This window comes from Gastrolobium bilobum, unplaced genomic scaffold (assembly GCF_033153095.1).
Source record: "Gastrolobium bilobum isolate Gb01-03AN ecotype WA unplaced genomic scaffold, APGP_CSIRO_Gbil_v1 utg73159, whole genome shotgun sequence".
Lineage (NCBI taxonomy): Eukaryota > Viridiplantae > Streptophyta > Magnoliopsida > Fabales > Fabaceae > Gastrolobium > Gastrolobium bilobum.
The window spans coordinates 113,376-136,742 of record NW_026896305.1 but is presented as its reverse complement, the minus strand read 5'-3'; the positions used below and the strand labels follow the sequence as shown (position 1 = coordinate 136,742).

The 23,367-nt window shown below is 35.3% G+C and overlaps 1 protein-coding gene across 1 annotated transcript; it reads right to left on the bottom strand.

The window, feature by feature from the left end:
* Window positions 1–452: 452 nt before the first annotated feature.
* LOC133298795 (uncharacterized) lies at window positions 453–4,529 on the bottom strand. Its single transcript, XM_061498144.1, has 7 exons — window positions 4,441–4,529; window positions 3,960–4,342; window positions 3,660–3,868; window positions 2,904–3,179; window positions 2,607–2,795; window positions 1,685–2,515; window positions 453–1,613 (listed from the first exon to the last, which is right to left on the bottom strand). The coding sequence occupies exons 1-7, from the start codon at window positions 4,527–4,529 to the stop codon at window positions 453–455; spliced, it is 3,138 nt and encodes a 1,045-aa protein (XP_061354128.1).
* Between the last annotated feature and the right edge of the window lie 18,838 nt (window positions 4,530–23,367).

Below are 23,367 nucleotides of genomic sequence, written 5' to 3'. Positions count from 1 at the left end.
TATCCTTTCAGAAGGATATAAGCATATGTTAATTATTTCTTTTGTTTTAATTTATTAATTAATTAATAATAAATTTGACCCATTAAAATTGACTCAATAAATTATAACGTTGATTGACGGAAATCAACGGTTAGGATTTAAAATGACATATGATTATATCCTCTCTTTTTTTTTTTTGATAAACAAAAGGGCTAAGAGCCCAAAAGAAAAGAAAACTAAAGAAAAAACTACCTAGGGAGTGCCACAACACGCTCTTCCTACCGAAGCCAGATCACCAAAATATAAATGTTGCACACCAAGTGGAGGATGACTAAAAAAACACTGATCAGCTAGCTCAGCAGAATCTAAAATAAAGTTAGCTAACACACGAGTTGCCCTCCCTGAAATTGTGACGGAGATAAACCTGTTACTCTTTTCCAAGCCACGTCCGTATACGAGACACCAATTGCACCTCACGGACTGCTACACCACAATTGGTGAGCACAGTGATTGCTTGCCAACAGCGAATCACTTTCTAAGATAATTTTCCTGTAACCCTTGCTCCAAGCCATTTCCAAACCCCTCAGAATACCCCATAATTCAGCTTTAAAAGAAGAGCAGAAACCCAACTTATACGCAAATCCATTCAACCAAATACCTTGGGAGTTCCTAATTACACCCCCACAAGTTGCCACACCAGGATTACCACAGGAAGCTCCATCCGTATTTACCTTCACAAACCCAACTTCAGGAAAGGTCCAAGACACAAGGACGTTGCTAATAAGAGGGCCCTGGTTAGAAGACTTTTGATTTGTAATAGCACTATCCATCTCTGAAATAAATTTTTTAATTATTTCTACTTTACTCCCAACCATGGGCACCTCTTCTCCATGATTCATCATATTCCTCCAGCTCCAAATCTTCCAACAAGTAACCAAAAAACTGGACAACCAATTATCATGACTACTATCCATGAAATTACCGCTAAAATTAATAGAAATCCACTGCTCAAACGAAGAATCAAAGAAAACAACGCTATAATCAATAAGAATAAGACAATCCCAAATAACTTTAGCCCTGTGACAATCCCTCAAAGCATGAATGATAAATTCAGGTTCCCCACTTCCACAAGAACACATACCATCACTACCATTCCAACTGGACATATAACTATTCGTTAATAGTTTTTGATGGAGCATCTTCCAAATGAAAATTTTTATTCTCTGAGGGCCCTTCCAAGTCCAAAGCCTATTCCAAGTCTTTTTAACAACATCATCATCAATGACTTCATAATTAGACAAGTAATCATATAAGAAACTCACAGAAACAGATTGGGATTTATGAATCCCCCAAATCTTTCTATCAGGACCATCATAGGCATTAGGAGGTAAAACACTACGGATAATATCAACAATATTTAAAGGTAACCAACTATTCAGCTTAGAAAAAACCCACTCACCCGAAATGCTTACAACATCAGCAACCTTTACATTATCCATCCTCAAAATATCCTCATCTTCAGCAAAATCTTCCAATTTGCATGAACTTGGAAGCCAAACATCCTTCCAGAACCTTACCTCCTTGCCATTGCCAAGCTCCCATTCTAAATTATTCTCCATAGCATATGCCACAATCTGCAAACATTTTTCCACAAACTAGAGTCATTATTTTTTGCAACAAAAAGAGAATTTGACCTTGTACCAACCTTGTATTTGGCATGCATCACTTGCACCCAAAGCTGCTCAGGTTCTGTATAAATTTTCCAAGCTTTTTTAGCCAGAAAAGCATCATTCATCCTAGCTAAATTTCTCAACCCCAGACCCCCATGAAGCTTAGGAGATGTGACTACATTCCAGTTAATTGGATGATGTCTACGAGCATTAATTTTATCTCCCCAAATAAAATTTATTTGCAACTTCTCTATAGCCTCACACACCATCAAAGGGAGTTTACAACTTTGCATCCGGTAGGCAAGAATAGCAGCCAAAATAGATTGTGAAAGGGTGATCTTTCCTGCTTGAGAAAGGCATTGTTGCTCCCAACTCGTAAGCTTGCTCCTTACTTTTTCCACCAGCCCATCATATAAATGCTTAGAAACTCTACCTTGCCTCATCATAGCTCCAAGATACCTTCTTACATTATTAACACATTTAAAACCACTGAACTGAACAACTTTATCCATGATCTCCTTAGATGTATTCTTTGAGAAATAAACAGAAGTTTTTTCCACACTAAGCTTTTGACCAGACATCTCCTCAAAAATCTTAAGGCACTTGAAAAGAGTTTGAATTTGATCTTCAGAAGCTTCCATGAACAACATAAGATCATCTGCAAAAGCAAGGTGAGAAATCTTTGGACCACCCTTTCCTACATGCATAGGCTTCCACAATCCCCCATTAACAGCAGTTGTAATAATATGGGTCAACTTATCCATAGCCAGTACCAAAAGATACGGTGATAGAGGATCCCCCTGTCTCAGACCTCTTGTAGGAATAAAATCATCAATTTTACCCCCATTCCATAAAAACATTAATCCCTGTAGAAGAAATACAATTCATGATAATATTGACAAAGGACTTAGGAAGGTGAATTTCATCTAAGGTTTTGCGCATAAAACTCCAACTCACCCTATCATAGGCCTTAACAAGATCAATTTTAATAGCCATATAAGCCCTTTTGGCTCTCATCTTGCTCATAGAATGAACTAACTCTTGGACAATTGTAATATTATCTTGAATTTGTCTGTTTGGAACAAAGCTCACCTGATAAGGAGACACCACCCTTTCCATAATATGCTTAAGCCGACCCACAATAATCTTAGAAATTTTTTTATAGACAACCGAACAGAGAGAAATTAGACATAATTGAGATATGAGCTCAGGGTTCTTAACCTTAGGAATTAAAACAAGGAGAGTTGAATTAACCTCTGTAATTGAATCTGGATTAGACCACATGTTCTTCATAGCAGTGCAAACTTGAACTTTCAATCTTTCCCAATTCCTTTGAAAAAATATAGCATGGAAACCATCATACCCAGGTGCCTTGTAAGCTCCCATAGAGAAAACAATCTGTCTGATTTCATCATCGTTAGGAAGCATAACCATCCTTCTCAATTCATCTTGAGATAAAACTGGCCACATATTGTCAGAAATGATCCATCTATGGTCAACCACCTCTTCCTCAAACAAATTCTTATAAAACTGGCAAACATGATTTTTTAAAATAGATGGATCATCTATCCAATCATTAGTACTATTTCACAACCTGTGGATCTTGTTATGAGATCTACGGATGATAGTCTTCAGATGATAGAACCTTGTGTTCTTATCCCCATCAGTAATCCACTTGTTCCTTGATTTCTGGTACCACAACAACTCCTCTTGATTAAGAGTAATATTTAATTTCCCTTGTAAAAGTTCCTCAACTTCCTTCAACCTGGGACTATCCATTACCTCTCTCTGATCTTGAATGTTAGCAATTCTTTGATTCAACTCACTCTTACGGTTATTAATATTCCCAAAAATCTCTCGGTTCTAAGTCTTAAGAGGAGAGATAAGATTTAATAACATATTGTTCATTGGAAGATTAGAATTCCAATTTTCATCCATAAATGTACCAAAACAGGGATGGTCCAACCAAGAGGCCAAAAATCTAAAATGTTTATAAGCCGAATGCTTCACCTGTTTAAAAATAGACAAAACCAAAGGATTATGATCATACATGATTCTAGGAAGAATCCTAACATCAGCATCCTCAAAATTGATCCTCCAAAGAGAGTTGGCACAAACTCTATCCAATTTCTTGAAAACCCTGTCTAAGTTATGCCATTTATGACCCTGCCATGTAAATTTTGCACCCAAACCCTCAATCTCCTCAACTCTGCATGTATCTAAGAATTACTGAAATCTACCACATTTAGCTAAGTCAGGCCTGGATCCCCTCCTTTTTTCCACTGCTGCAATGAATATCATTGAAATCACCTCCCAAAATCCAAGGTTCATTAATAGATGAGCTAATCTGCATGATTTCCTCCCACATACCATGTCTAATATCCTCATTGGGATTTGCATAAACTGCAGTACATAAAAAACTCTTGCTGTTATCAAATACAATTTTCATGTGAATAAATTGAGCAGTACTACTGATTAACTGGATTGCAACCTTCCTAGAGTCCCAAAGAACCCAAATTCCACCTGCAAAACCACTGGCCTCTTGAGCAATAACTTTATCAAAATTAACCTTCTTCATAATCTTAGTACTGATCACACTACTGGTTCTAGTCTCCATAAGAACAACCACAGAAGCCTTATTTCTATCCACCATAAATTTTAGAGTGCGGCCTAAACTAGCCTTAACCGCTCCTCTGCAATTCCAGAAAATCAAAGACATTAAAACTTCTTAGGAGAAAGGGCAGGCTTAGATTGCACCTGCTGAACTTTCCTTTCTGAACTTAAAACCTGCTGATTCCTTGTTAGAGCAGCATTATTTCCTTTCCCATCTTGACGCTTTCTTCTTCCAGAAACTGCATCAGGGGACTTAGGGGCTGGCATCTTTAAATGCTCAATCAAATGAACTCCTTGTTGAGGGTTCTTACTAACTGATAAAATTGAAACTTTATTTTGGATTGAAGAGACCTCCTCTTTTTTACTCCCACTCCCTCCTTGATTCTCAAATATACTTCCAACATTCTGAAAGCACTGTTATCAACCATCATATGACTAGAGGAACCCTAACTTTGGTTATGGACACTAGCATCTGAAACTATACTTCTAAAGTCCCCAGAATTATCATATCCTTTACCCACTATACTACCACTTTCATCAATCAACATAAAGTTTGAAGGGGTTTCAATAACTTTAACAGGGGACTTACCTCCTCGACGATTCATATGGAAACTCCGGTTTCCCTGCTCTATGCCAACTTGTAAAGTCCTTTCATTGCCATTATTGTCATCCTCTTCCTCAATTTGATGAAGCACTGAATCTAGACTCCACATTGTTCTCCCTTCTCAAAACAAACATGCTTGGTATTCCTTCCTTCTTCTCAATATGAGCTGGACCATTCCTGTTAACTTTCGTATGCCTTTTAACCAACATCCAGGGCCCAAATCTCTCATCAATATTGTTAGGATGAGTACTCTCACTATTAGCTGGAATTCCTTCCTCTCCTTGCTTCGGATTCACATCTCCAGAATGGGATTCCATCGTAGAAGCTTTAGAAGGACAATTCTCTGTTCGGTGGCCATATTTTCCACAAGCAAAAAAAACAAGATGTAATCCATCATACTCAACATTCTTTAATTTTCCCTCAATTTTGTACTCAGCCTACAGAGGTTTACTTAAATCCAACTCCACGCAAATTCTGGCAAACTTACCCCTCGTTAGACAAGTCGTCGCAGCATCCATTTTAATGAACTTACCAAGCCAATTTCCAACCTCCTTGATCAACTCAGTGTTCACATACTCAACTGGAAAACTTGGTAGCCGAACCCACGCCATAATACGGCTAATTGAGGCAGTGAAAGGATGAAAATCAGGCTCCCAAGACCTGATAGCTAAATAATGGACAAAAATCACCCACGGCCCCGCAGTAAGCGCATGGCTTAAATCTTTTTCCTCTGAGAACCTCACAAGAAAAAACCCATTTTCAACATCAGTGACAAAGATTTGCCCCTCCCTTGCCCACATATTTTCCAACCTCTTCTTCATGACTGGAAGCGCTATCTTCTTCCCTAACAATTTCACATAAATCGCCTTCTTCCATGGCTTCCAGGCATGCTTCTTAAAGGTATCTGATAGATTGAAATTAGTTCTACCATCTTCATCTGTCTGACAAAGGATCTCAGGCTGAATCGTTGCAACCATTGTGCCTGCTTGAGTTTCCTGAATCTCTTCCTCCTCTACTTCTGATACTACTTCCTCGACATCCTCATGCATCTCTCATTCTCCGTTATGCCTCATGAGCATCTTTTTGAAAGTCGTCCTTTCTTCCATCCATGGTTCTTCTCTAGGAACCATTGTCTGATTGTGACTAAAAGCAACATCTCCCCCTTTGTACTTCTTTGTACTACTCTTCAGATTATCAGCCTCCTCAGAAGAGATTTTCGTCGAGCTCACAGGTAAAGCCCCTGCGATATGGTTCGCAGCGCTAGGGTTCACATCGCTAGAGTTTGCAGCCATCGGACCAATGGCAACTTACTTTGCAATGAATCACACAAACGAGAAGAGATGGGCTTCAACGGCGACTTACGTTGATCCCACACTCACCGCCTTTAGCTGCCACAAAAGAAATCGATTTGTTTCCAGCAAGACACGAACGACGCTAGGTCAGCAAGACACGAACGACGCTAGGTCTCATATTATATCCTTTAAAAGAATAGATGTTTTTCCCTTTAAAAAAATAAAAAATAATTATATTGTTTAGAGTAGGATATTATAACAACCAATTAAGATTACTACCAATCAATTTCACCGTTGGATCCATATAATCGATCCAACGGTTATATTTATTTTCATCTTTGTATGGTTATGATTCCCTATATTTAATGTACATTAAATATAAGAAATCATAACCATACAAAAGTGAAAATAAAAATATTATAGAGAATCATAACCATACAAAGATAGAAATAAATATAACAGTTGAATCAACATAATCGATCTAACGGTGAATGTGATTAGTCGTAACATTGGTAATAACACTAATTAGTTGTTACAATTGTTAGGAATGTGGCTTCCCTACTCAAGAGGGGGTGAATTGAGTATTACAAATTTTTTGCAAAAACCCCCCTTCTAGTTTCTAAATAATTATTTCAAGCAAACTTTGATATATGGAAAGCTAATTAATACATTCAGACAATCCATAATATATAATATATCACAATTATAGAACTTATACTAGCACATACAAGATATCAAAGAAGCAATTAAAGTACTAGAAATAAAAAGTTTAGAGTTTAGAGAATTGCTAACACAATATATCCTGGTTCGGTCACCACCACTTGTGACCTACGTCAAGACTGAAGCTGCTCGATCAACTCTTTCACTAACGGTCAAGCTTCACGAGTGCTTGACAAACCTTTACAAACTTCCAAGACTTCGGGTTCTTTGATACCTTACAATATTCAAGTTTACGGGTACTTGGCAACCTTACAATTCACTCCAAATTTACTTAAGTATTTGGCTACCTCTCAAACAATGGGTCTCACAACCCTTTCAACTCAAGAATACAAGAAGGGAAATATTAGGAAATGAATATACACTCTCAAAGTGTGGATATACAACTTGAAGCACTATGGGTATATGGATTTTCAAGATATGAGCTCAAATATATTTTATCTTTGAAAGATATGAAAGAATATGAAAATGATAGTGTAGAAGCTCTCAAATCATTCTTAAGATGTGTAGGAATGGTGATCAATTTGTTTTAGGGTCATAAGGAATGTATTTATAGTGTTTCCATTGAAAACTAGTTGTTTATAGCTGTTTTATGCATTCTGCCCAGTAAGTATTCGAATACTTTTCGTGTGGTATTCGAATACTTAATTTATAGCCGTTATAGGCTTTATGCCCAGTAAATATTCGAATACTTTTCATGTGTTATTCGAATACTTCATCAGGTATTCGAATACTGCATCAGGTATTCAAATACTTTATTCACAACAAAGAAAATTGTTTCGTATTTTGGGCATAACTTAAGGTCTACTTGCCAGATTGATGTGATCTTGGTCTCGTTGGAAAGATGAAAGAAAGATCTACAACTTTTATGAAAAACACGAGATCCAAATCCATCATATTAGATACGAAAAATTGTATGGAAGGCAGAAGCAAAATTGAGCAAAAAATTTTAGGTTCAAATGTGTTCTAGCTTGCTTCCAACCACTTTTGTGAAAGATCTTGACTTGATAAATATGTCAAGAATCTTTTCCTATGATTTTTCAAATTTCTTTCAAGTATATAAAGATTATGGTTATGCAATTTGAAAAACACGTTTACTTTGAGAAAAATTTTGAGCTCATGCAATGCAATCTACCATATACCCTCACATATATTCTAAGTCCTAAAGATATATTCCAAATCTGATTTTAGACTTAGCTTTATGTATTTGTGTCTTGGATCTTTACTTGAACTTGATGCTTTGACTTGTTGAATATGACAATGCTTGCCACTTTGTTGGTTTTGATCATTTTTCACCATGGTTATGATATTGAGCTTCTCTTAGATGTTGTCCATGGTTAGTTGTCTTTGATCTTGGTGTTGCTCTTCTAATTGTTCCTTGTTGCTCTTGATCCAATGATCTTGCCACTTTGATATGACATCACTCTTCTTGTGTGGCTACATCATACATCTTCAATATCCACATACGGTTGATGCTTTTTGCTCTTGATCAAAGCTCTTCTCTTTTTGTTGTTGCCATTTTGTTATCAGCAAAACATACCTTGTATCTACAATCTCTCCTTTTTTGATGATGACAAACTTAAAATTGAGAAAGTGTTAGTATAACAAATATTCTCAAATAATGTATATCATACTCCCCCTCAATTTATGAATGTTTCCTAATCATTATACTTATACAAGTGAAGCATTACAAACCAAGATATATGTATATGGTGGAAGAATATAATTTTCTCAATTTTCATATTTTTCTCCCCCTTTTGGCAACATCAAAAAGCATAAACCAAGATAAGCACGTAAACTTGTGAGCAATAAGATTTCATTGAGCATGTTAATAAAGAACACTTGTTATTTAGCATCAAAATAATGATATCAAAGCAACTATCAAAGCTCCCCCTTAATCCATGAATAGTTTCAAAGATAAAAGTGTGAGAATTCTAGGATCAACAAACATCATTTTGACCTTTTTAGTGCATTCTACCTCTTTCATCTTTGCTTTTACCATTTCCCAACATGTTAGGTAGAGGTGTGCTACATTTTTTTTTTAAATTTTCCTTGATTCTCCCCTTTAGGCAACATCAATGGGATTGAATAGTTCAAGATATATAACAAAGCATTCAAATGATTCAAGTAAGTGCAAATATGCTTTGGAAGTGGACTTAAACCATCAAGTGCTCAATATATCATAAATCCAACACAAATGATCCATTCAAGTTAAAACATACAAATATAAGCATATGGTCCAAGTTCAAAGCATTTATATCACAAAGATCTAGGATACGCAAATAATAATGTAATACTAAGCATCAAATCATAGTTGAACATTGTATAGAACATGGCAAGAGATATGACAAATGATTTTCTCTTATTTTTGCTAGCATAAAATATTATGTGCAAGTTGTAGGCATATGACTATCATGACTTTGATAATAGCAAGCATAAGATTCGTAGACATGTATTAAGCAAGTGGCTTTAATAGTATAAATTATTCGACATATCTACACAAATATTTATAGCAATATCATGTCATATGCAAGCAAATAGAGAGATTAGGAACTTAGCTAATTTATGGAGTATTTTGCAAATTAAACCTTTTTGAAGTATCTCAAATATCGTTATTCTCCATTCCTTTGTAAACTCTTAGTTTTGTTCTTGTTGTTAAGGTGAATTTTCAATTATGACTTCGTTCTTTTGTTCTCCTCTTTTTCACTTTTCTTATCACCAAAAGGATGTAGGTCAACTTTCCTACAATATAATCATCACAAACATCCTTTCTAGGCACAATGGAGTTAGTCTCTCTAAAAGCAAAAATTATTGACTCTTCCATTGTCATAATTATTTTATAGGCCAAGTGATAGATATAACAGATAAATGCTAGGCTCCCCCTCAAATCATGCATACTGGTAAAATATAAGTCATATGATTACACATGCATGTATTAAGAGAAATATATCCATTGTTATGCATATAAAAATATCAATCAATAATGGATATGTAAGATATTTTAAAAATTAAATAATTGATGATGGCAAGTCATAAGAATTTCAAAACGAAAAGGTTGAACTAGCCATTATTATAACATAAGATGGATCAAATAAAACATATTTTTCCTAACCAAGTAAGCATGTGAGAAAGATGAAAGTCTTTTGCATCAAAAGCACATATTCCTTGAGTGTAAACTAAGAACATTTGTAGTATCTTTCCTTAATTTCTCATTTGTAAATATTTTCAAACATTGAAGTTTGGAACTTTCTAAAATTTTCTCTTAAGATTATATAACATTTGTTTAAAGCAATTGGAGAGAGTATTACATTTATATCATATATCCAAATATTTTTCCAATTTTTAAGATAACAAAAAGGTGAAAGATACTTTCAACATTTTGAAATAGTTCTCAAGGGTATAAGATTTTTAAAAGCTTCTTTCAAATGACCTAAGGGGATTTTCCTTCTTCAAAAACTTATTTTAAAACAATGACATTATTTTCATAATATTAAAAAAAACTAACAAACAAGGGATTTATGGATGAAAATCTCATCATGGTTAAATATGCTATAACATTTAAAGCATTTATATTCTAGCAAAATTTACCTTATATGCAATGACAAGCTCAAGGTAGTAAGATCAAATAAGGCATTTTTATCATGCTAAGTATACTCATCAAGTAAAGAAAGCATCTGTCATGTAAGAGTGTAAATTCAACAAGTATCACACAATCATTTATTTAAATTATAGAATACCAATAAAGTTTAGGAATGATGATACTTATCAAATTTGATTGAGTGTGAAGCTTCTTGTTCATAGTGTCTTAGCCAGTTGAGCTTTCTTCCTTTGAGTTTTCCATTTGTGAGCATTTGAAGAAAGTCTCCTTTGTTTCCCTTCATGCATCTCTTTCTTAGTCATATATGCTTGACACTTCAAGGTTTTGTTGTCATATTTTATTACCATTTACAAAACTATCTCTTGAAGCTTTCCAAATCAAAAGGTTAGCATCAAATATCATTTAAACACATCTCCAAGCATAATTTTGGTTTATATACAATATGAAACATGTATTACATTATCAACCATGAAATATATGCACTTGAATCTTTAGGAATATTTCAAGCATGGTTAAGGCATGTTAAAGATTAACAAGTACACAATTATCATCAAAACATATTGAAACATTTTGAAATTAGTAATGATCATATAAGGCATGTTGTGATAGATAAACAATTTCAAACACAAACACATGTTAATCCAAGACATACAATTCCTTTTCAAAAAGCAATACTTGAAAGATCATGGAAATAGCATTTTAATCATATTCTTCTTGTTTCAAAGAGTGTGACATATATCAAGTAATTTCAAACAAAAAGATATTTAATTTTCCATGTTTCAAGTAAGTGTGTCAAACATTTAAGCACATAACAAAGAAATCAAATCATTTTTAAGCATGTGTATCTCCATGTAAATACAAAGGTAATCATAAACTCAAGATCAAGGAGATTATCATTTGTATTGCAACCATGTGTGTGCTTATAAAGCATACTAGCATATATTATGACATATAAGGGATATTGCTAGAGTAACACCACTTTAGAACATACTAGGATATTCAATCAACTCTCAAACAATTCCATAGCTATTATGTCTATAACATTTAAAGCATAATAAGGGATAAGAGATTGATATCACCAATCATATCAATAACTTCAACTTCCAAGTTTCAAGTCTTCTTGAGAGTGTGGAATAGGCCTCCATGTTTGTATCTCCTCTTAGAAGTTGAATCCATTCACATCTTACAATCCTCAAGTTGAAAATCTTATTTCATTCAAATACAAGCTTGAGGTAATTGCAATCCTATAATTCAAAGCACTTTTGGTATCCACTTTGGATCCATAGGGGTTAGTCATTGATCATCAATTCATTATGCTCTCATAAAGATCAATAATATCACACACACATTGAGCATAATAAGTTAAATAATCAATTTAGCATTAAGCACAAAATCAATAACATTTCCACAGTTTCTTTTTCTTAAACTCGTAATCTTGTAATTAAAACTGGGAATTCATCAGTACTTCAAAAGTCTAAATTTTGATATGTTATAGTACATATCTTCAAGATTTCTAACAAGATATAGATCATGTCAATCAAAGTTCTATAGCTCAATATATGATTAGTTAAATTTACTCCATTAAAAATAGAGTATTTGACAAAACAGTCACAATCACGAATTTACTGGAACAATATACACATACAAAAATTATAGAGATTTCCAGTATTAAACTTGATTGAGCTATCTTTGTAATGTCACTGGTTTCATGTTCAAAGGATTTGTATAGCTCAAGTTATGCTCACTTTAAGTAAACTAGTCAGGAACAGAGTTTATAACAGAACAACTATATTCACGAGATTTCTGGGAGCATTATACTTGACTAAAAATTATGAAAATTTCCAGAATTAAAGTTTGTCAAGTTATCTTTCAATGACCACTGGTTTTAATTAAAAAAGATATCTGTAACTCAAGATATGTGTAAAACAATTCAGCTATGACAGAAATCAACATATAAATGAACAACTAGAGATATAATCATGTGCTATTCATAATTTTCAGCATTCAAACCAAGCACATATGATTTTATCCATTACCTAAGGCCTAAATGATATATACCTTATATTCATTGGATTCACATGTGAATAAGCATAAGAGGTAAAGATATTTGATACCTTGGCCTTTGTAATCAAGTGAAGACTTTTTCTTACCCATTGCTTTTCTCTTTAGATTTTGAACCTTCTAGGTTCCACCTTGTTCATGTGAGAAGCTTTGGCTGAAGTTTCATTACTTCTTTGATTGATAATTCCATCATTGGGCTTAGAAAGCATTTTCCTTGATGATTTCTTTTTCTCTTGACCTTTTTGTCCATCATTTTGAATAATTTTCTGCACATTGGAAAAGCTAGCAGGACTTTTTGGTACTCATTTCATCTTGGGTCCTTGAGTGTTGGGAATAACATTTATAGAAGTTTTGACAACCCAAACCAACTTATTTTTCATGCAAGAATTTCTTCTATGATAGCACAAATGAGAAATATGTCCTACTTTACCACAATAATTTCATACAATATGTTTGCAAGATAACTTGTTCTTTTTAAGCTCAACATTCAATTTTTTGGCTTTCTTGCTATTATCATTATCCAAACTATTATTTCCACAATCATTTATAGGTTTTCCATGTACAAAAGTATCATTATTATTTTTATTTTCAAACATGAAATATGAGCATGTAGGATTATCAATTATGAAAAGTTTGGATGATAGTTCCTCGACTTGATTATCAACATCAATGCAATTTTTAAGAATGGTTGAGGATTCACAATTCAAGGATATGTCCTCTTCTTGAAAATCATATATATTATTCAAAGATTTAATTTGATTTTCAATGAAGCAAATACTTTGAATAGAAGCCAAATTTCTATTTTTCAAGTTCAACAAGCTATCATTCAAATCATCATACATACATTGCAAATTATCATGTGAAGGACTATAATCAAGGTTTATATTATTTACCTCAACTTGAATGTCATCATTGTCACAAAGAGGTTTTGAGCTTCTTTGATCACTTTCAATCCCTTCTTGAATATTTCTATCAAGATTGTCTTCCTCCAATAGGTTTTGCTCTACTTGCTCTCTATATACATCTCTATGCATAGAATCATCATTGACAAGATAGATAGCAATAAGAGTATCAAATATATATCTTTAGAATTCATGCAATGTTTAATTTTAGCATATGCATCATCATATATACTTTTTCTAAGCATGTGCATAGCCTCAAGATTGAAGACAAAACATCTTTTATTGAAATCATTCATGCATTCTTCTATTTTTAATGAAAAACCATCCACAACATGCCACATGTAAAGATGAATTGATTGAATAAAAACTTCCATTCTTTTCACCCAATATTCAAAATCCTCACCATCAAATAATGGTGGTTTATCACATTCAAAGACTTGCATTTTTTTTGTTTGATTTTAAAAAAATTATATTGGAAGCCCCAACAAGGATCTTTAACTCTAGGCGGTTAAACCTCTAACTGAGCACTAGGCTTTGATACCACTTGTTAGGAATGTGGCTTCCATACTCAAGAGGGGGGGTGAATTGAGTATTGTAACACCCCGTGTATACCCGGTTTGTTAACATGCCATCGTATTAAGCCACACTTAATTAAAATGCAGAATATTCTTTTTCTTTTCAATTATGACGTCATTATCAATTACCAACTTGATAACTTAATCATTTCAAAACATCGCTTGTATGTAAATAGCAAATAGACAGCTAACTGAAATACCTCATAAATATATATGACATAAATGTGTCTCTAGCCACAGGACTACAACACGTAGATCGGACAAACCCTGATAGGTTATAACACTCAACAATAACATACTAATCATCAATGTGGCATGGACAAACCTCATGCTCACAAAATAAGGCAACAAAGCCCACAAAGAGTCTCAGCTCAAAATCATATAATGACAGAAAACATAAACAACATCCAATATCCAGTCATGTCAGCATACAACATATATAAATCAACTAAGCTCCGGCCTCCTGCCGCCAGAGGCATCAGCCCCCAAGTTACCTGAACCTGAAATAAGCGCCCCAAACGTGGGGTGAGATCTCTAAACAGAAATCTCAGTAAGACAAGGGGTCCTCAAGGATCTTCCACCCCAAGCTCACTTACATATGCAATATAAGTTCTAAAAGCAGTAATTCAATATCAGTTCCAAAACCAGTGCAATGCAGCAGATAATCATGTCATGTGTGTTATAACTATTCTACTGATCAGAGAAATGCAGGAATACGTCTATTACCCACACAGTACGCGCCCATGCCGTACCTGCCCACAGGATTACAGCCCGTCTAGGCGAACACCACATACATATCATAAGGCATTTGCACTTAACAATTCAATAGCATTTCAATAAAACAATACATGAAAACACATCATGCATATAAACCATCCCCCCATGGGACATGGTGGAACAAACAATGGCTAAACCGAGGACACGAAATCTTACCTCTAAGCAATCAATCCCAGCCTAAGTCTACATTAGCTCAAGGTCACCAAACAACACAATCACAGTCTGTTTATACCAGAAATATCATCAATACTTATGCTCTATAATTTCATGTCAAAAGAAATACGTTTTCTTTCTCATTTTCGCTTACTGCAAGCTTTTCTCAAAGCCTTAAGCATTAAACTGCGTTTACCCTTTTTAAAACTTTAATTGCAGCTCTTTATAAAAAATTCTAAGATTTTAATATGTTAAACTAGGCATCTCCAGATTTACAACGACATATTATATGTCTCAATCGGAGTTGTATAACTCCGGTTATGTTTTACGCAAGGTGACTGCTGTAAACAGAATTTCCAACAACCAAAACGCGACTTAAAATTGATATCGGGATGAAACCACTTATCCAATAGCTACAAAATTTACAGAGTTGTATTCCTATGTGTTAGCTTCACATAGGTCCAAACGACACTCAATTTGGAGCTCTGTAGCTCAAGATATCGAAATTTTACTAAAACAGGTTTGTTTCTATCCAGACCAAAATATCGGGATATTGCCAAAGGAATATCGGGATATCGATATCTGGATATTTCTGGAGGAATATCCGGATATCAATATCGGGATATTTTGCGACAGTAAGCCAAAAATGCAATTTTTAAGAGTTTTTCATACAAAGTTCAACTTCTAACACTTCCAGACCTTTAAGCATGCATTTTTACTCTCTTTTAAGTTCATATACTGATTGGTTACTCATTTAACTCATTAAACATGCCAATACTCTACTTTTAACCATCAAAACTCATGATCAAAGGTTGAATATGTTTACCAAGCTCTCAAAACAGTGAAAGACAGTGATTTGGAGCTTCCAATGCCACTCCACAGAGCAGCAACCAAAGGGCTACGAAAATCCACTTCAAGGTGGTTCCTTTCTTCACAAAGGTCACGACTTGAAGCTCTTACAACCAAGACAAAGCTCCAACAACTCAACCCAAGAACTCAGCCCCACCCCCTCACACAAGACAACACCCTCAACTCAGAAGATGACACCTTTCACCCTCATCAATGCTTACACCCAACCGTTTACTTGTTTAGAGGTGAAGAAATCCAAGAAAAGAGGTGGCTTGGAGGTTTTTCTCATGCAAGGTGACCAAGGAGAAGGGTGGCAGCAGCCAAGCTCTCAGAATTTCACGTAGGAGGCACAAAATCTAACCTAGAAATGTGTGCCATGGCATTATATAGGCCACTTAAGTCTTAATCGCACTGTATTAGCGCTAAATGCTATGCTTATCATTTTAATTCCAAACTTAGGATTCTGAACCTACTCATTTTTTTAAGATTTTTCATATTTTTATTTTATTTTTCGCAGCACCTTTTCGGTACGCACTTTTTCATAGCCAGTATCAGTTCTGACACCAGTTATCATTATTTTGACTTGAAACTCGTTTTACAAGTCCTATATATTATTCTAGTAATATTCTCACACTTATTATAATTTTCCGGGATACTTCATCGGTACGCATTTATACCGAGTAGCAAAACCGGTATTTGCACTTTTCGTTAGAAAAGCGACTTTCAGCATTATTAATTACTTTCTATATTTCTTTAAGCCTTCTTATAATTATTAAGGTCAATTATAAAATTATTTCCTAATCTCTCATAATTAATTAATTAACTTCCTTAATTAACGGTGCGGGTTCTTACAAGTATTACAAAATTTTCGCAAAAGCCCCCTTCTAGTTTCTAAATAATTATTTCAAGCAACCTTTGATATGTGGAAAGCTAATTAATACATTCAGACAATCCATAATATATAATATCTCACAATTATAGAACTTATACTAGCTCATACAAGATATCAAAGAAGCAATTAAAGTGTTAGAATAAAGAGTTTAGAGTTTAGAGAATTGCTAACACAATATATCCTGGTTCGGTCACCACCACTTGTGACCTACGTCCAGACTGAAGCCGCTCGATCAACTCTTTCACTAACGGTCAAGCTTCACGGGTGCTTGACAAACCTTTACAAACTTCTAAGACTTCGGGTTATTGGATACCTTACAATCTCCAAGTTTACGGGTACTTGACAACCTTACAATTCACTCCAAATTTACTTAGGTATTTGTCTACCTCTCAAACAATGGGTCCCACAACCTTTTCAACTCAAGAATACAAGAAGGGAAATATTAGGAAATAAATATACACTCTCAAAGTGTGATGAACCCTTAGTTCATCAGGTTTTTGAGCATGAATTAATATAAATTTGTGTGATTAAATGGATGGAAAAGAGGTTAATGTCCTGGAAATCTCTCAAATACAAGTTCTGAAGCTTATGTTGAAAATTACATTGTTTTTGTAGGAAAATGAAGCTCAAGAAGCAAAAGAGAGAAGGAAGAAGATTCTGAAGAATGGGAAAATTCTAAGTGTTGGGCGTTAAAAAGCCCAAAGTCAAGCGTTTTAGCGCCCTGCTGCAAAATGAAGCCAAAAAGTGCTGGTGCTGAGCGCTAAAACGGCCAAGTCCATAGTTTTAGCGCTTTGATGTGCAAAAAGGTTCTGGTCGCGAGCGCTAAAACGCCCAAATCGAACATTTTAGGGCCCAAGACAGTTGAAAGCAGTTGGGCATCCGTCAAAGTTGGACGCTAAAACGCCCATAAGTGAACGTTTTAGCGCCCAAGTCAGTTTTCAGTTGTAATTTGTAAACTATAAAAGGACAAGGGGCCTTCATACTCTGACACACAATCCAATCCTATCATATCTCATTCTGACTTTTCCCATCACACTAGGAGAAGGGAGATCAGATCAGGTCTTTCATAGATCTGATCTGACTCCTCATTTTCTGTGACTTTCCAAATTCTTAGGGCTTAGTATTGTAATAGTTAGTATACTTTCATGTAATTGTACTTGAAGATTGAAGACTCAACTATCATGACAATGGAGTTTGATCTTTCTTCTTCTTCTCTTGTTATTATTTGTATTATGTCTGAGTAGAGTGCTTTGTAGTCTGATTCAATGGAACTCAAGTTTGAATTTATGAATGGTTAATTAGATGTTTTGTTTATCTATTATGTGATTGTATGAAGTTGTCTTGATTAATTCTTCATGTTGAGGAATAGTGTAGAACAGACATGTTTACATTGTTTCTCTATTTTTGACAACTTCATCATCAGTGTTCTAGTAGTCAAGGGATTGATGCTAGGATTCTGATGTGTTCTTAAGACCTTAGCAATTAATGCATGTATTAAGAAAGGAATCACCAAGGGATTGGGGTTTTTGATTAATGTGTCTATCAGGGTAGTAAGGGATTACATCTTGAGATGATAAGAAAACGGTTGATTAACATTACATAGTAGATAATTCATAATGGAAATTGGTTCATCTATAAATTCATGTCTGAGGGAAAATGACATCTGACTACTTGTTTACATTATAATTTACATTTTATTTATTTATCAAGTTTTAATTCAATTCAGTGTAGTTTCTGGTGACAAGAAATCTGTGCAATCTATGAACTTTTGTTTGATTCAACTCAAGTACATATGGTTAGTCAGTGCTTGACACAAATCCTCGTGGGAACGATCTTTACTCATCATTTTATTACTTGTACGACTAGTACACTTGCTAGATGCGCAACATGTGGATATACCACTTGAAGAACTATGAGTATATGAATTTTCAAGATACGAGCTCAAATATATTTGATCTTTGAAAGATATGAAAGAATATGCAAATGATAGTGTAGAAGCTCTCAAATCATTCTTAAGACGTGTAGGAATGGCGATCAATTCGTTTTAGGGTCATAAGGAATGTATTTATAGTGTTTCCATTGAAAACTAGTTGTTTATAGCAGTTTTATGCATTCTGCCCAGTAAGTATTCGAATACTTTTCGTGTGGTATTCGAATACTTCATTTATAGCCGTTTATAGCCGTTATAGGCTTTGTACCCAGTAAGTATTCAAATACTTTTCGTGTGGTATTCGAATACTTCATCAGGTATTCGAATACTGCATCAGATATTCGAATACTTTATTCACAACAAGAACATTGTTTCGTATTTTGGGCATAACTTGAGTTATACTTGTCGAATTGATATGATCTTAGTCTTGTTGGAAAGATAAAAGAAAGATCTACAACTTTCATGAAGAACACAAGATCCAAATCCATCATATTAGATACGAAAAATTGTATGGAAGGCAGTAGCAAAATTGAGCAACAAATTTTAGGTTCAAATATGTTCTAGCTTGCTTCCAACCACTTTTTGTGAAAGATCTTGACTTGATAAATATTTTTTGAAGTTATAAAATATGTCAAAGATCTTTTCCTTGGATTTTTCAAAAAATTTCAAGTATATAAAGATTATGATTATGCAATTTGAAAAACACGTCTACTTTGAGAAAAACTTTGAGCCTATGCAATACAATTTACCATACACCCTCACATATATTCTAAGCCCTAAAGATATCTTCTAAATATGATTTTAGACTTAGCTTTATGTCTTTGTGTCTTGGTTCTTTACTTAAACTTGATGCTTTGACTTGTTGAATATGACAATGCTTGGCACCTTGTTGGTTTTGATCATTTTTCACTATGGTTATGATATTGAACTTCTTTTAGATGTTGTCCATGGTTAGTTATCTTTGATCTTGGTGTTGCTCTTCTAATTATTCCTTGTTGCTCTTGATTCAATGATTTTGCCACTTTGATATTATTGAAAAGAAGTTTTTTTATATTTCATATTGAATAAATTACATGAGTGAGTATTTATACAAGAAAGAATCGCTAAGAATGACTAAGCGATGACTAATCAATCCTATCACAATCCTAATCACAATTAATTCTAATCAATCACAATTAATTCTAATCAATCATAATCAATCCTAATCAATCATAATCAATCCTAATCAATCCTAATTAATAGGAAATAAAAACGGAAACATGTTTGAATTCTAATTTTCTACACTCCCCCTCAAGTTGGGAGGTAAATATTGATCATTCCCAACTTGCCAATCAAGTCTTCGAATGCTGGACGGTGTAGGCCCTTGGTAAGGACATCTGCCGTTTGCTCTTTGGTTGGAACATATATCAAACGCACACTTCCATCATCTAATTTTTCTTTGATGAAGTGACGATCAACTTCCACGTGCTTTGTTCGATCATGATGCACAGGATTTTGAGCAATGCTAACAACTGCCTTGTTGTCACAATATAGTTTTATTGGTAGGGAATATGAAATCTTCAACTCTTGAAGAAGTCTTCTCAACCAGATTCCTTCACAAACTCCATGAGCTAAAGCTCGAAATTCTGCTTCAGCACTACTTCTTGCAACCACTGTTTGCTTTTTGCTTCTCCAAGTAACAAGATTTCCCCACACATAGGTGCAATAGCCTGAGGTAGATCTCCTGTCTACTGATGAGCCTGCCCAATCTGCATCAGTGTAGATTTCAATTGTCCTTTTATACCCCTTTTTAAAGAATAATCCTCTTCCTGGAGTATTTTTGAGGTATCTAAGCACCCTATAGACTGCACTAAGATGCTTCTCCTTGGGTGAGTGCATGAATTGACTAATCATACTCACCGCAAAGGCAATGTCAGGACGTGTATGAGATAAGTAGATTAGTTTACCAACCAATCGCTGATATTGTTCTTTATCCACCTCATTCCCATCTTCAATACCTAACTTGGTATTAGGTTCCACAGGTGTCTCAGCAGGTTTACACCCTAACATTCCTGTTTCCAACAAAAGATCTAGAACATATTTCTTTTGTGTTAGAGTGATGCCTGTTTTGCTCCTAGCAACTTCCATACCAAGGAAATATTTGAGAGTGCCAAGGTCTTTGAGTTCAAATTGAGCTGCTAGAAATTTCTTCAAGGTGTTCAATTCCTCAATATCATCACCTGCAAGAATTATATCATCTACATATACAATAAGAATAGCAATTTTACCATCCTTAGAGTGTTTGTGGAAGAGAGTATGATCAGTCAGTGCTTGAATGAAGCCTCTTCTTTTGACTGCTTGTGTGAATTTGTCGAACCATTCTCTGGGAGACTGTTTCAATCCATATAGAGACTTTTTTAGTTTACACACTGATCCATTTCCCTTTTCAAAACCAGGTGGAGGATCCATATAGACTTCTTCATGTAAGTCACCATTTAGGAATGCATTCTTCACATCTAACTGTTGCAGAGGCCAATCTAGATTGGCAGCAAGAGATAAGAGAACTCGGATGGTATTGACTTTAGCAACCGGAGCAAAAGTCTCATGATAATCTATCCCGTGAGTCTGAGTGAAACCCTTTGCAACCAATCTTGCCTTGTATCTGTTGATGCTATTATCTGCATTGAATTTGATTGTAAACACCCATTTGCATCCTACTGCCTTTTTTCCTTTGGGTAGGGTCTCTATCTCCCAAGTTCCATTTCTTTCTAAAGCATTCATTTCTTCAAAGACAACATCCCTCCATTTTTGATCATTGAGAGCCTCATGTATATTTCTCGGTATCTTTGTACTATCCAACATAGTATTGAAAGCACGAAACCCTGGGGACAACTTTCCATATGAAATATGATTAGAAATAGGATGAGTAGTACAAGATCGAGTACCTTTTCTGAGAGCAATGGGCAAGTGTAGATCATTTTCACCATGACACTCAAGTATTGGGGTGCTGGAACTAGAACATGGTTCAGAATCCTGGCAGTGTAGAGGCTCTGGGTTATTCACACTTTGAGGAGGCTTTCGCCTGCTATAAGCTTGTCCCCATTTTGAGGAGGCTTCTGATGGTGAGGATTCTGTAGCTCTCCCTGTTTCCAAAAGTAGAGGTAATACTGTGGCATTAATAGGTTCCCATGACTGATCTTCATCTACTCCTATAGACTCCCCCTGAAGAGAAGTCGAGGGGAAGAAAGGGTCATTCTCAGAAAAAGTGACATCCATAGAGACAAAGACCTTACGAAGAGAGGGTGAATAACACTTATAGCCACGTTGAGTAGGAGAATAACCAATAAAGACACACTGGAGAGACTTAGGATCAAGCTTAGACCGTTGATGGGAGGGAATATGGACAAATACAACACAACCAAATAACTTGAGAGGTAAGGAGGAGACACCTCGGAAGGAAGGGAAGATACGAACAAGACTAGAAAGAGGAGACTGAAATTTCAGAATGCGAGATGGCATTCGATTTATCAGATACGAGGCAGTGAGAACTGCCTCTCCCCAAAGATATTTAGGAACACTCGTGGTAAACATAAGAGCACGAGCAACTTCAAGGAGATGTCGGTTTTTTCTTTCCGCAACTCCGTTTTGTTGGGGTGTGTCAGGACACGAGCTTTGGTGAAGGATGCCATGTTGGGAAAGGTATTCTCCAAGAATAGAGTTAAAATACTCTTTGCCATTATCTGTACGAAGAATTTGTATAGCAACTTGGAATTGGGTTTGAACCATGGCATGAAATTTTTTAAACACGGATGCAGCATCAGACTTATCCTTTAGAAGATACACCCAACAAACTCGAGAATGGTCATCAATGAAGGTAATGAACCATCGAGTACCTGAAATATTTTTAACACGGGCTGGACCCCATATGTCGCTATGAATTAAGGAAAATGGGGAAGAGTCATGGTGAACTTTAGAAGGATAATGAGCACGAGTATGCTTGGCAAGTTGACAAATATCACAAGAAAACAAACTTGGACTTTTATTAATAAATAAGTTTGGCAACAACTTCTGAAGATAAATAAAATTTGGATGGCCTAGCCTACGATGCCACAGCATAACATCATTACATGAATCAAAAGGAAACATAGAGTTTTTTCTACGAAAACAGCTTCATGAGTCACATCCTCCTCAAAGTAGTAAAGTCCACCATCCTCTCTAGCACTGCCAATCATCCTCTCCGAGTCCTGTTCCTGAAAAACACAACCATGTGGAAAGAATTTAGCAAAGCAATGCAACTCAGAGGTGAGTTTGCTAATGGAAATGAGATTACAAGTCAGAGAAGGAACATAAAGAACTGATGTCAAAGTAATCAACTCAGAAAGTTTAATGGTTCCGTGTCCTGCAATCTGGGAAAAACTACCATCGGCGATCTTGACCCGAGAAGGTTCAGAATATGGAGTGTATGAACAAAACAAGCCAAGATTACCTGTCATATGATCAGAGGCTCCAGAATCAAGGATCCAATGATTTTGACTATCAACATGGAAAGTTGTACCTTGCTGGACCACATGACTAGTGGCCTTAGGAGGTTGCTCGTGGTAATAAAAAGAGTGTTTTGAGGAAGCCATGAATAAAAAGAGAAGGGTTGACCGTTGATGAAAAATCAAGTTTTGTAAACTTTTGATCTGACCTCTGGAACAGGAAGGGGAGAAGCCGGCGAGAAGGTCTGTGCAAGTCGCGACGGAAAAAAAACGTCTGGAAGGCGGCGCGTGCAGC

Excerpts from the sequence above, each read along its gene's own strand:
- LOC133298795 (XM_061498144.1), bottom strand. The coding sequence starts at position 4,529 with ATGCCAGCCCCTAAGTCCCCTGATGCAGTTTCTGGAAGAAGAAAGCGT. Across the intron at positions 4,343-4,440 it reads GCTGCTCTAACAAGGAATCA|AGGAGCGGTTAAGGCTAGTT; the intron begins GCAGGTTTTAAG and ends CTGGAATTGCAG. Across the intron at positions 2,796-2,903 it reads ATCCAGATTCAATTACAGAG|ATTATTGTGGGTCGGCTTAA; the intron begins GTTAATTCAACT and ends AAAATTTCTAAG.